We start from the raw sequence: 12,733 nt of genomic DNA, 5'->3' as shown, positions 1-12,733 counted from the left end.
TACTGTATGCTAGGAGAAGGAAGGGCAGCACAACAGCACTAGCAACCACAGCGCTGTGCAAACACGCTGGCAGAGCCAATCTTGGGTTCCTGCTGGCACGTTTGCACCGCACCAACCTCCCCAACCTTCTGCCCTCCTTTACATCCCAGTAAGCAGTGGTGGTGAGCAGTGACATCCTACCTTGCTGCCTGCTACTGCTGTAGTCTTGGTGTTGCCTCTGTAGAAATCAATAGGGAGGATGGGGACAAGACTAGAATTAGTCGGCTCTGACTTGAAAATGGGTTTGGCTCCAGCTCCTGTGGGTCTCCTTGCCTTCTGCCCTACCAGCCCCAGTGGCCACCAGCCTCCGTTGAACTCAAGTGAGATATGCATGTTACGTGCCGAGGTTGGATTCAACTTGGCTATAAGACGAGAGCAAAAGGTTGCGCTGTGTCGCCAGCCTCTTAACAAGAGTGATTCTATCCAGGGCTCTGTCCAGCCTGAAACTGGACCATTGTAGCATTATTCAGAGACGGGGAAGGGGGTTAGATTTGGGACTGGCTGCCAGCCCTGAACCTGTCAGATAGCCAAGAGGTTCAGGACGATGAGAAAGGGCAGAAGTATCATGTTTTCTTCCCTTTGCTTCCTGAAGCCTGCCTGTGTAGTTCAAATAGGGGGATTTTTAAAAGCTCATGTCTCCTCCCTTCTCAACCTTAATGCTCGCCTCCAGGATGCTATCAGCTGAAGAAGGCAAATCCCTATCCCTGTTGTTTTTAAACCAAAGTGACCATTTCAAAATTTTATAGGCTTGGAAACCACTGACTGCAGGCCTGTCTCAGGCTGGGGTTGCTCTTCTGTTTTATTACACACACACGCACCCTATTTAATTTTATTTTTAAATCAAATGTATACGTTTCCACAGGTATGCAGAAACAAGCACTGCCTTCCTTTTCAATTCCAAAACAGATCGGCACAGGATAACATGAGTTCAATATTAGGCAGGCTAGTAGTCTCTAAGGTGGAGCTTTCAGAGCCAGGCTTGCAGCCAAGCAAGTTGGATTCAATATCTCTTTTAATTTGCTAAGAAATTTGAACAAATGCAGGGAAGGGGGTCTCTGTCAAGTCCCACGGGAAGCGTATCTAGGCAGATCGTGACTTGGTCAAGGTATTTTGGTGCAGTCTTTTTCCATGTTATTTTGAGTAATGGCAGGGCTCTGAAATCTCAGCACAGGTGTCAGCTGCCAAAATGGGGACTTTAAGAGACTTTACCAGGGTTTGCTAGAGTCAGCCTCCATTGAAAGAAAGGAGCTCTGCTACTGGTTGCGAAGGCGCTTGCTCCTACGTGTACCTGAGCCATTGTTCTTTCTCTTGTGACTGTGCTGGGCGGCTGTGCTGGCTTCTGGACTCCTGTTTGGTGGGGTGGTGGTATTCTGCGCCCTCGTGGAATGCCTTGTCTTAGCACCTTGCTTCCCAGCATCCGTGGATGAGGAGGACAGGGTGTCCCCTTGTTCCCTTGCGAAAGGTGCAAGGGCACTGTGAGGGGAGAGGCTGAGCTTAGAGGCAAGCAAGGAGGAGAAGCTAGATAGCTCCTCATCCTCCTCTTCGTCGTCTTCTTTAGCGCCATATTTAAGGATGTCTTCCACGCTTCCTCTGGGGAGTTCTGGAAGCAGGCCTTTTGCCACGGCGACTCTCTCAAGCAAATCTTCCCCTTCCCCCTTACTCGAGTTCTTTGTGTTACTCTCTGAACTGATGAGCCCCCTGTGGGCTTTAGAAGGGAGCAGATCACTAGACTCAGATCTCTGACTGGGCTCATCATTTCCAAGGCTGCCTCCACTGCTTCTTCCACCTTGTTGTAGTGGAAACGCTGCTCCCCCTTTGCCAGAACTGGCAGCCACAGGAGTGTGAGCTCCAGCTGGACTGCAGCTGCCTCCATCAGCTTCCACTGTGGCAACGTAGCCTGAAAGGTTTGGCGTGGGCTCTGGGTTCTGCTTGTCATCTGGAAGGTTTTCCACCCAAGGCGTGACTTTGCACTGATCTGTGAGTGGCCACTGAGACTTCTGGAATATCTCAGGGCACTTCTGGATGCTTGGAGATTGAGGCTCCAGTACTGAGAGGGTGAAATATGGCACATGCTCAGAATCTGTGCCTGTGGGCTGCTCTTCAAGCAACCCTATCCGACTAGAATTGGATAAAGTCAACTTCTGTCTGTTTCCCTGGCTGAGTTCAACATGTGACTTTTTAGTTCCTTCATCTGTTTCCAACACGGGTGAGTCAATGGACTGTTGGCCATCTTGTCTGGTGGAAATTGGTTGTTTGTCTAATGATATATTATCTGCAGGCAGCTGTACACAGACTGATGCTGTTGTCATTTGCTTCCAGTTAGCCTCTGGCTTCTTCTGAGATTTGACTTGTGTTTCTTGGCCATTGAGGTGATTCCCATGTCCAGAGGGGCTCAATGCTAGACTGTCTTGCGCTGCTGAGCTTTTCCCACATGGCTCGATGCCTCCAAACTGAGTTACAGTTACATTAGGGGTAGGTTTTGCCCCTCTATAAATGCCTTGGGACTGGAGTTGATCTTTGGCTACTTCTCCTTGACAGCCATTTAGCTTTTCACATTCAACCTGCAGGAGTTCCTGTTTTATCTGGTTGTCTGGGTGAGATGTCATCTCATTACCTTGACAGTCAAGTTCTCTTCTACTGGAGATTTCCTTCGGCCCCCTATTACTTTGAACTAGGAGTTGATCTCTGGCCTTTTCTGCGGAGTCAACATTTTGTCCCCCATGCCCATTCAAAGTCATCCTAAGAGTCCTTTCTGCTGCTATGCGATCTCCTAATAACATTTTGTTTAGGCCTTGACGATCATGGTCGGTCCCTTTTGGATCATCTTCCTGTATTTTCCAGACAGCATGAGCCTTCTTTAGACATTTGACCTCCCCTCGTTGGATACCATCTTGTTTTCCACATTTATTATGGGGTGGTTCTAGATTATTCCAAACCAGCTCCATCCCATTATGGAACTGTCCTTTGACAGCAAGGCTGCCTTGCCCTGTAGCATGCTGCTTGACCTTTCCTTCTTGGCCGCCATCTTGTTTTGAATGTTCCAAAGCATGGGGCCTTGCAATACCTTGCTTGGCTTTGTTGACCCCTTCAGATGTTAAGTTTCCAGTAATGCTGGCATTTCTTCTTAGACCAGGAGTAGCTTCCAGTGTGGCCCACTGGCTATGAGAAGAGCTTCCATGACTTTGATCCTGGCCTCGTCCCTGTGAGTTCTGGGTTTCCTCTTCATCTGTGCTCTTCAGGGAGAGTAGCAGGTTTGCTTCTTGAGAGTCCTGGATGCCACATTTGTGAGAAGAACTCTCTGCTTTTGGCGGAAAGCCTTGTTGCTGCGAATGATGTGCCAGTGGGGAACTGGTGGCTGGCACAGGCAATTCTGGCTGGTTGCTTCTAATGACTTTGCTGGTCAAAGGCCTCTTCAGGGCATGGCACGATGCATCTTCTCCTTTTCCATTACCACTAACCTCGTCCTCTTCCTCAGACTGTGAGGGGGTGGAGTCAGAATGGGATGTAGGGTAGACAGAGGGCTCCCTTTCTTCTTCCGACAGCGCCAGGAGTCTCTTCTCTGTCAGCTGTAGACAGAAAGGAAAAAGGAACAATTCAGAGTAGCTATGGGGAAAGTCTTGCCAGTACTGCCTCTCAGCCCAGCCCTGTAGTGGGATAATTCTGTGCCTCCACAGCCATGTGCAGGTTCAGATCCTCCAAGTGTCCCTATTTTCCAGGGACAGTCCCAGATTTACAGAAACCATCCTGGTTTCTGATTTGACCCCAGAATGTCCCACTTTTCCTTACGATGTCCCTATTTTCATTGAAGGCCATTAGAAGACATATTCCCTTTACAGGGAAGTTTTTAAATGTTTAATTATGTTTTAAATACGTTGAAAGCCACCCAAAGTGGCTGGGCCAGTCAGAAGAGCACAGTACCATCATCATCATCATGAGATAGGATGTGCCTATTTTGGAGGAAATGAGTTCTGGTCTGCCAATGTCACTTTATGGGCACTGATGTGGCAAAAATAGGATTCCATGCATGATGGGAAATATGCTATGTCCCCATTCAGTGTTATGGTCAGTTTCCAGTTGCATGGGTAGTAACCAACACAAAATGGTTGGGACAGTCTTGACAGTGGTGAAGGGGAGGAGATAGTCCTCCAATTTGCACCATGGCCGTTCTGACCAAACAGCGGCTTTCAAATGGAAACAGAAAATGAGGCCTCTTTGTCTTTTCCACATGTTTCACATACCTCTCTGCACAAGACTTCCAAACCACAGGCTGCTATGGCTAAAGGGCACAGTGGCGAAGCTGACATAACCACGGCTGCCGTGGTCTGAACTGGCCACAGCCTTGAAACTCCCTGTGTGTCCCTATTCCTACCCCATTCTCATTCCATGTGTTACCTGATTTGGTGTTAAGTTTAGCTCCTCCGCCAATTCCTCCATCAGATCTAGAGGATCCTGGCTTTTCTCTGGAGACAGCAAGTCAGCCATAAACTGTGGATGAATGACAGCTTCAACCTGTCGGGGAGAGGAAGGGGAAGCATCATGGCTTGTGGTATTGAGCCTGGCTGAAAAGGAGCAAAAGTCTGCATGCCCAATCCTCACCCGAGAGATAATGTAATAACTCGTTTGTTTAAAAATACTGTTAAAGATCTGGGTTAGGGGAGAGATCCCCCTAAAACCTAGGAATGAATAAATGCTAGGATATTGATTCATTGGGAAATGGATTAAAACATAAACTGCAAGGATTTCCTGGGCTGGCTTATGCAAACCAACCTTGTGAGATGAGATACAGCTAAAGGTCCATTAACTTCTTCCCCCCAGGTGTGAACAGAGGGATTGGAGAGGCTGCCAGGGTAATGCTGGGGGAGGGCAAAGGGTTTTATGGGATGAAGAAGGGGAGAAAGGAGCTGAAATCGATCTTGGAGAGAGGTTTCCTGAAGGTTTCCTGCGCTGCTGCCTATGGAAATGTCTATGCAGTAAGATCTGGACTCCCTCCACACAGACTGGAGGTGTAAATAGGTGAATAAATCATATTTCTTTAGGCACAACAGCCTCCACTGTGTCTTCTATTCTCCAAAGGGACACAGACCCTGTATGTGTGCCCGGGACCCTATGGGCTCTTACCATCACTCAGCAGAGAGAGGAGTAAGATGCTGGCTTTGGGGAAGTGAGGCTTTGTCAGCAGAGGAGTTTCCGACCTGCCATGGATGGATAAGACCAAAGTGGATTCTGAATTCTAAAAGGGGAAGGGTTAGTGGAGCTAAGGTGAGGTTCAGATGGTGGAGACATGAAGCAGGGAAATGAAGTGGCTTGATGAATGGATAAGGAAGACAAACTCAGCATATGGAATGCTGTGGTCCAAGGCACGGGTGTGGATTGAGACTAGCCTTCCCCAACCTGGTGCCCTCCAGATGTGTAGGACTCCAACGTCCATCATCCTCTGACAGCATGGCCAGTGGTTGGAGATGATAGGAGCTGCAGTCCAAGAATCTCTAGAGGGCAGCAGGCTGGAGGAGGACTACAAATATCTGTTTATGATAAAGATTAGTAATAAAGGGAGGAGTAAAATACAAAGCTGCTTTGGATAATTGCTTAGCAACACTCAGTAGTACGTTAAAGCTGGGCTTGTGCTGTTATAGCTACAAGACACAAAAGTCAAAGTTGGTGGTGGATGCTAACCATGTGTTGTGTGTTTGGCTGCCACCTTTTAAACATCAAGTAAGATTTACCCTGATGATAATGATCATATTATGGCCCCCTCCAGGCATACTTTCTTATGGTGCATTCATGATAATTTGTGCCCATGATAGTATCAAGGCACTTATACATGATTCCGCTATCAATGTTGTTTGTACTTACAAAGGTTTCTGGGTGGACATACTCCTTTATCAGTACATGACCCTCCTGAAATCCTGTAAATTTTTCATTCTACAAATATTCCGGTTTGTTTGTTGTCCTTTCGTTCCGCTACAGTGCAATAATGCAGTAACACAATAGACAGCAATAATGCAGTAACACTGGGGAAGGATTGCAGAACAACTAATAAATCAGAATGATGTGTGGGCGGTCCTGTATCAATCTGCCATTAATGCACTATTATTGCATTAGTGACTTGTTGCAGAGTATACATGTAAAAAAACCAACAGCCTGGAGAGGGGCTGAGAGAAGGGCTGCAAGATTTACATTTGCTCCATTCCCATGAAGCAAACGCCACTGCTGTTTACCTTACAAACAAATTCTTCATCATCACATAACTGATCGATATACTGCAGCAGGGCAGGATCTGGGAAGGCCCCCTCTTCCTGCTCTTGGGGGTTGCTGCACACCCCTTGTTCTTTCTTCTCGTCCTCTTCCTCCTCCCAACTCGTGTCCAGGCCTTCCATGATCTCAGCATACTGGTGCACCGCCTCGGCTGGGATCTCCCTGGGCGCTCCTGGGGTGGAAGTGCTGGGCGGACGCCGCTGGCGACGCCGAGGCTGGCGGCTCTTGGAAGCTGACTTCTTGGGGATGTAGACTTTGGGGGAAGCAAGGAGATCATGGAGTCAATCCTACATGAGTACACTGGGCTAGGTGAACTCGAAGGGCGTGTGCAACTCATTGCTGACCTATCACAGTAGTTCAAATGGAGTGAAGGCATTTCCTGATGGGTCCAAATTTGCTCCACTTTTGGGAGGAGATGGGCTGCCATCAGGCCCCGCTTTCCCCACCCACCCTTTTTTGCCTTTGGGTTGGCAACTGGGAGAACAGCTAGCACTCCGCCAAGAGGGCCTGCAGCAGCTGATCTCTGCCTAGGCCTGGAATGGGGAGATGGTACCCCCCCAGCATATCCTTACAGGCCTAAAATGGATGGTGACCCCTGCTCTCAGTATCTTTTTGCTAAGAGGAAGTGCTCAAAAATATGTTGGCAATGCCAGACGGTGTCTCAGAAGCCAAGGCTCATGGGGAGAGAAGCATAAACAAGAATTTGTGGGCTCAGTGCTGCTGCATTGATTCCGGGAACCGGAATCAATTGCACAGCAAACAGAGTTAAATGTATTGAAATCTGCATATATATATATATATATATATATATATATATATATATATATTTGCTTTCGTAGATTTTCACGGGTACAGGAATGCAGGTTTTGGTGTCCTCGGGTGTCTTCCCGTGTAAAAGTTGGGGTGTCTAGGCGACGTTTCGACGAGGTCTCACTCGTCATCTTCAGGCTGGTGCTTTCGGCTTCTTGTTACTGGAAACAAGCTCTGTTCCAGTAACAAGAAGCCGAAAGCACCAGCCTGAAGATGACGAGTGAGACCTCGTCGAAACGTCGCCTAGACACCCCAACTTTTACACGGGAAGACACCCGAGGACACCAAAACCTGCATATATATATTTATATATATATATGCAAATAAAATGTATTGAAATCTGCATAAAGTCAGGTTTTCTCGTAGCAGAAATTGGCTCAGAGTTGCGATTTTAAAACAAACACCACACAGTCTCCTGGGCATAGGGAAGAATTAGCACATGGAGACGGTGTGTAAAATGAACCAGGAAGTCTTTTCCATGTGGGGTTTTATGATCAAAGGCGTACTAGCTGCCTGGGGTGAAAACATGCCAGCCGGGGAAGCAATATAGAGTGGCTGGGGAAACTCAGCCAGATGGGCGGGCTATAAATAATTAAATTAATTATCATTATTATTGGGAGGAAAGAAAAGGAGCTCATTAGCTATTTGCATACTAGTTCCCCATCAGGTCCTCTTCCTATTGGCCTTGGATGCTGATCCATTAGGTCAAAATGGGGCACTGCCCCACCAACCTCTGTCTGCCTTCAGCCAGCCCTCACCTGCCTGCCTTCTGACTTACAATCAATCTAGCGGGTGGCTCCAGCTGCCATCTTCCTTCTCCTTAGCCCCAGAGTTGCCCCTTGTAGAATTCAGCAGGGAGGAGGAAGTGGAGAGGAAGACACTAGAATTGGTTGGTTCTGCCGTCTTTGGTTCTGCCTCCACCTACCATTGAATTCTCTGCCTTCTGCCCGACTAGTTCCTAGGAGCCACCCCTGTTGGCCAACAGTTGGTCTAGATGGGTAAGGGTTTTGTTCAAAGTGCAGAGGATTGTGGGAGGAAGACACTACCTTGCTGCTGCCCAGACTCAGGGGCAGGGGACGGAGGTGGCTTGTTGGGTTTGGGAGCTGGGGCCTGGAACTGAGAGCAACTGGCCAAGAGCTTCATCTTCTGGATCTGTTGCTCCTCTTCTGCTTCGAACTCCATGAACCTGAGAAAGGGAAGGGCAGAAGAGGGAGGGTGAAGTCAAAATGAAGGGACCCTCTTCACCCGCTAGCCACCCATAAGCCCATATGTGGGTGGGGAACTCTTACTTTTCTGCCATTTCGTAGAAGATCATGCGCTCAAAGTTGCTGCTGTGCTCCCATTCTTGCACGGCACGGGGAACCCCATCCTCCAGGGTCATGTCGGGACGCAGGCGTGCCAGTGAGCGGAGGACGGGGCTGCAGGGACAGGACGATGATGTCACATCAGTGAGAGCAAAGCTTCTAAAATGTGGACAGCAACCCTTGCCTCTATGGTCACACCCACACCAAAAATCTAAAGCACATTTAACACACATGGCTGTGGCATAACCGTCCTCATATAACCAGCATGCTTAAGTCAAATTCATGAAGGGGTTAAGACCATAGAGTAAGATGTGCTGTCAAGCTTAGATAGGTCACGCCCCCTCACCTTGGGGAAGGTTTATCAAGCTCAGATCACATGGCTCAAGCAAGCCATCTTTGTGTTTCTATGCAAATAAATTAGAATCATTCACCACTTTGGAAACTAAGCTTGACAGCCTGTGTTTTCTTACTGCTGTATGGGAAAGCACATGAATCTGACCTTTGAATAAGTAAACTTTTTTAAACTTACCATACACGTGGTCTCTTTCTATGATAGAGGGGGATGTTGGAAGCAATTTAGAAGGGGATATTTTAAAGCAACCTATATTTCCACACTTTTGTGGTTTTAAATTTCTCCAAACCTGGATCTAGGCATCCAGGGAATTCTTCTTTTTATTTACCATATCTTTTGCTTCCCAACAATGACTTTCTCCAAAGAATCCTGGTAACTGTAGCTTAGCCCTCACAGTACTACAATTCCCCACACCCTTAGCAAACTACAGTTCCCTAGTTCCTTTGGGAGAAGCCGTGTGCTTTAAATGTGCTTTCACATTTGGGTGTAGTTCATAGCCGTTCACCACCACAACCACCCACAACTTTGACCATCATGAGATTTATGGAGCCGTCTCTAACCCCAATTTAGCTCCTTAACCTCACTTGACAGTATAGGCAGTATAGCCTAGTGGTTAAAAGAAGATGAGGAGGAGACCTTCAAATAGGTGCCAAGGAGTGTTGTTGTTACACTGGTACATGGGTTTGAATACTTTGGAAAGCACCCTTTCTGCCGTGGAGGAACCTTGAGCGGTTGTAGCAACCCCTGATTGCAATTTGTCAATACTTTCAGCTTATGAAATGAGCAGAATTAAGTGCTAAAGCTACATCACCCCACTCCCTGGTTTTAATTATACCACTTCAGGTTGCAGGTCCTGGATTGCATGTCTACTCTAACTGAAATGTGTTTTTCACAGGGGAAGGGGCATGCATATTCAAGGGCAGTGTGGTCAGGTAGGGGGTTACTTCTTAATTCTGCTGATAAACAGGAAAAACTAGCCCTTAAGATGATGGCAGTGTGAGTTGATACCGCACTTCAACAATTTCCCCAGGGTATAAAATGGGAATTGCCATGAGGTCCTGGGTTGACAAAGTTAGGATTAGTGTTCAGATTTCAACCAGGGCTTCAGGGTTCATAAAGAGAAACATTCAGAACTCCCAAATCCTTATTTTGTGTGCAGAGTTCTGCCACCAAACTCTTTTTGCTTATGACTCAAGGCCTTCCCTCTAACTTCAACCATTCTGTGTGCTGGATTCAGTGCCTTTAGAAAACAGTGGGATCCCACATCTCAGTACCAATGCTTTTGCTGTCTCAATCAATAGTAACCCAGGGCTGACCAATCCCCCTGTCAATCCTCACAGTTTGTTATCTGCTTACTATCCCCACTCTAGGTCACCCTTGTCTCCCAAACCAAATGATCCTTGCCACCAAGACCCTCACATGAAAAAACAGGCGAGAGCTTCGGCATCAGGCGTGGCAGGGAAATGGCGCCTGGCCAAGGCCTTGTAGCGTTGCCAGCGCCGATAATTCTCATAGACCCCCTTGGAGGTACAGGCAAAGGAGGCATCACTGGGAGGGGGCGCTCGGGCAGATGGCATGGCCTCTGGCACTCTCTGTTTTCTACCACCTGGCTCCTCGCCAGCTTTGGCCAGCAACACTGTGCGGATGCCAGGGCCTGCTGGCCCATCCCGACGCTGGGTGGCCCAGCCCAGTGGCATCCCTGTCAGAAAGAAAGTCTGGGTCCGGGGTATTTCCTCGGCGCCCCCCATCATTGGGCCTTCTCTTTTTAACTTGATGATCAGCTTGCTCCCCGGGGCATCGGCTGAGGTCACGAGGAGAGCCGTCCCAGGGAAGGCGGGCAGGAGCAGCGAGGGGGCGCTGGGTGGGCAGGAAGGTGGGGCAGGGCCCGGGGTGTGGGCCTGAGAGGCCATGGCCCTATGGGAGAAGGAATATGGAGCAAAGAGAGCTGTTCAAAGGAACTGGGGCCCTGTCTCTGTTTGCTCCGTGAAGTCCTCTTGTGGGATCGTTGACGGAAACGAATCGGATACAGGTCCTTCTGGGAGGTTCACAATGATGCCATTTGGTTTCCAAGAAGATCCATCATTGTTGACTCAACTCTAGGTGCGAAGGTTGAAGGATAACAATTCCAGAACCTAGACACCTTGGGGGTTCCAATAAGGGGGAGGAAGTTAAAGTTCTAACCTGCAGGTCTGATCTCTATTCTGCATGCTACGTCTGATTTCATCTTCATACTGTTTCCTGAGTATCCGCATGTGCAAGGGCTGTTAATGGATTCCACAAGGAGCAGGTGTTCCACTCAATCTTAGCATTACCTCCAACGTGGGCTGTCAACCTTTCTATTGGCTCCCGCTCCTGGGTCTTTAACAACAGCAGGATCTGCAGAGATAACAAAACAGGTGACAATCTCCATGCTGCAAAACACTTCTCTTGATGATGTCTCCAACCCATCCTATTATTATAAATAAAAATATTATTGTTGTTGTTGTAAAGATTGGGCATGATTTTTCTTGATTATCAATTGCTCACCCTACCTCTGTCTATAAACATTTGAAAATGAAAAAGCAACAGGGGGAATCTGACCAGCATCGGTCCACAACAAAGATACACACCTCTCCCAACCCACATCCCCAGAAATGATGCAAGAGGTGCTACCTGCCCAAATCCAGCCCAAATTAAAATAGCAATACAGTAGTTGTTTGTGAGGTGCCTGTTGACTTGTTTTGTGTCTACTCTGACATCGGGCAGCAGATGCAAGCACAGGGTTATGCCACTTGAGGGCAACAAGCAACAAATCTTGACCAGTTTGAAACTGTTTAACTGCCATGGCTTCCCCTGTGGAACTTTGGGAAATAAAAGTTTTGAGAAGGTACTGAGAATCTGAGAACTGGGGAGTTGGAAGAGACCAAAAGAATTCTCTCTCAGGTGTGATGATTTGACAGAAGTTTCACCTAGGCAGTGTATGTGTGTGTGTGTGTTTTCTGCTTTTTTCTGCAAAGCAGGAATTGTATCCAACCAAGTTCTTTCCAGAGCAAACCCTTAGAATTGACCCATAGAGAAGGTGTCACAACTGAAAAGGCTGTCTTCCTGGTTGCCTCAGTAAAAAATCTCTGCAGTTTACGCCACAACCAGGAGACCCTCCCCTAATGAGATTCGTGATCGGGTAAGCAAATATGGACAAACAGCCTGGTCCAACATTTGGGAGGATTTTATTAAGTCAATGCTAAAACCTTAAACCTGCCCAGCAGCATATTATTATTGCCCAGCACAGCTGCTTTAAGACTGGAGTAAAGTCGGTGTCATAGGATGCCCCATTCTTCAACCTAGCTGCTGCATCCTCCTGCACTTCTGGATTAGCCTTCAGGGCAGCCTTACACAGAGCATGTTACCACAGTCCAGCCTTGACATTAGCAACCCATGAGTCACAATGACAAGGCTATCCTTGTCTAGGCTATCCTTATCTAGGTCTGGAGGCCCTCCTAGACACTGTGACCTCTTGTGCCTCCAGCAATAAAGATGGATGAAAGAGTACTCCCAGACTATACCTTCTCCTTTTGAAGGAGTGCAACCTTATCCAGTTCTGGAAGACCTTTCCCATTCCCAGACATGTGAACTACCTGCCCATAGGACTTCCATTTTGCTGGGATTCAGTTTCAGTTTATCTACCCTGACTGCATCCAGGCAATGATTCAAGAATTGCACAGCCACACCTGACTAAGATGTAAAAGAGAAGCCCAGGCAGGTATCACCAGCAAACAGATGCCACCATGCTCGAAATCCCCAAATGAGAGCTTGATAGATCTTCTTAAATTATCGCCTCCTGTTTTATCTCCCCTCTTAATTCTTTGGTTTAACTATTCTATATGGCTTGGCTCTGAGGCTTATTAGAACCCCATTGACATACAGCCATCCCCACAACTAGGCCTATCTCTTGTCCTCTCCTCTGCATGTAAAACTTTGTTTGGCCATCCATGGG

General features: G+C 47.7%; 1 protein-coding gene across 1 annotated transcript; it reads right to left on the bottom strand.

The window, feature by feature from the left end:
* Window positions 1-1,292: 1,292 nt before the first annotated feature.
* On the bottom strand, window positions 1,293-10,884 carry LOC309354710 (uncharacterized protein; the record flags this gene model as incomplete). The annotated part of the gene is made up of 6 exons (XM_081884975.1): window positions 10,180-10,884; window positions 8,394-8,522; window positions 8,151-8,290; window positions 6,258-6,547; window positions 4,432-4,548; window positions 1,293-3,605 (listed from the first exon to the last, which is right to left on the bottom strand). Exons 1-6 carry the CDS (start codon window positions 10,668-10,670, stop codon window positions 1,293-1,295), a joined length of 3,480 nt encoding a protein of 1,159 aa, XP_081741101.1. The 5' UTR covers window positions 10,671-10,884.
* Window positions 10,885-12,733: the final 1,849 nt, after the last annotated feature.

Source organism: Podarcis melisellensis (genome assembly GCF_964234715.1).
Source record: "Podarcis melisellensis genome assembly, chromosome: 13".
Lineage (NCBI taxonomy): Eukaryota > Metazoa > Chordata > Lepidosauria > Squamata > Lacertidae > Podarcis > Podarcis melisellensis.
This window is presented reverse-complemented; position numbering and strand designations above follow the sequence as displayed.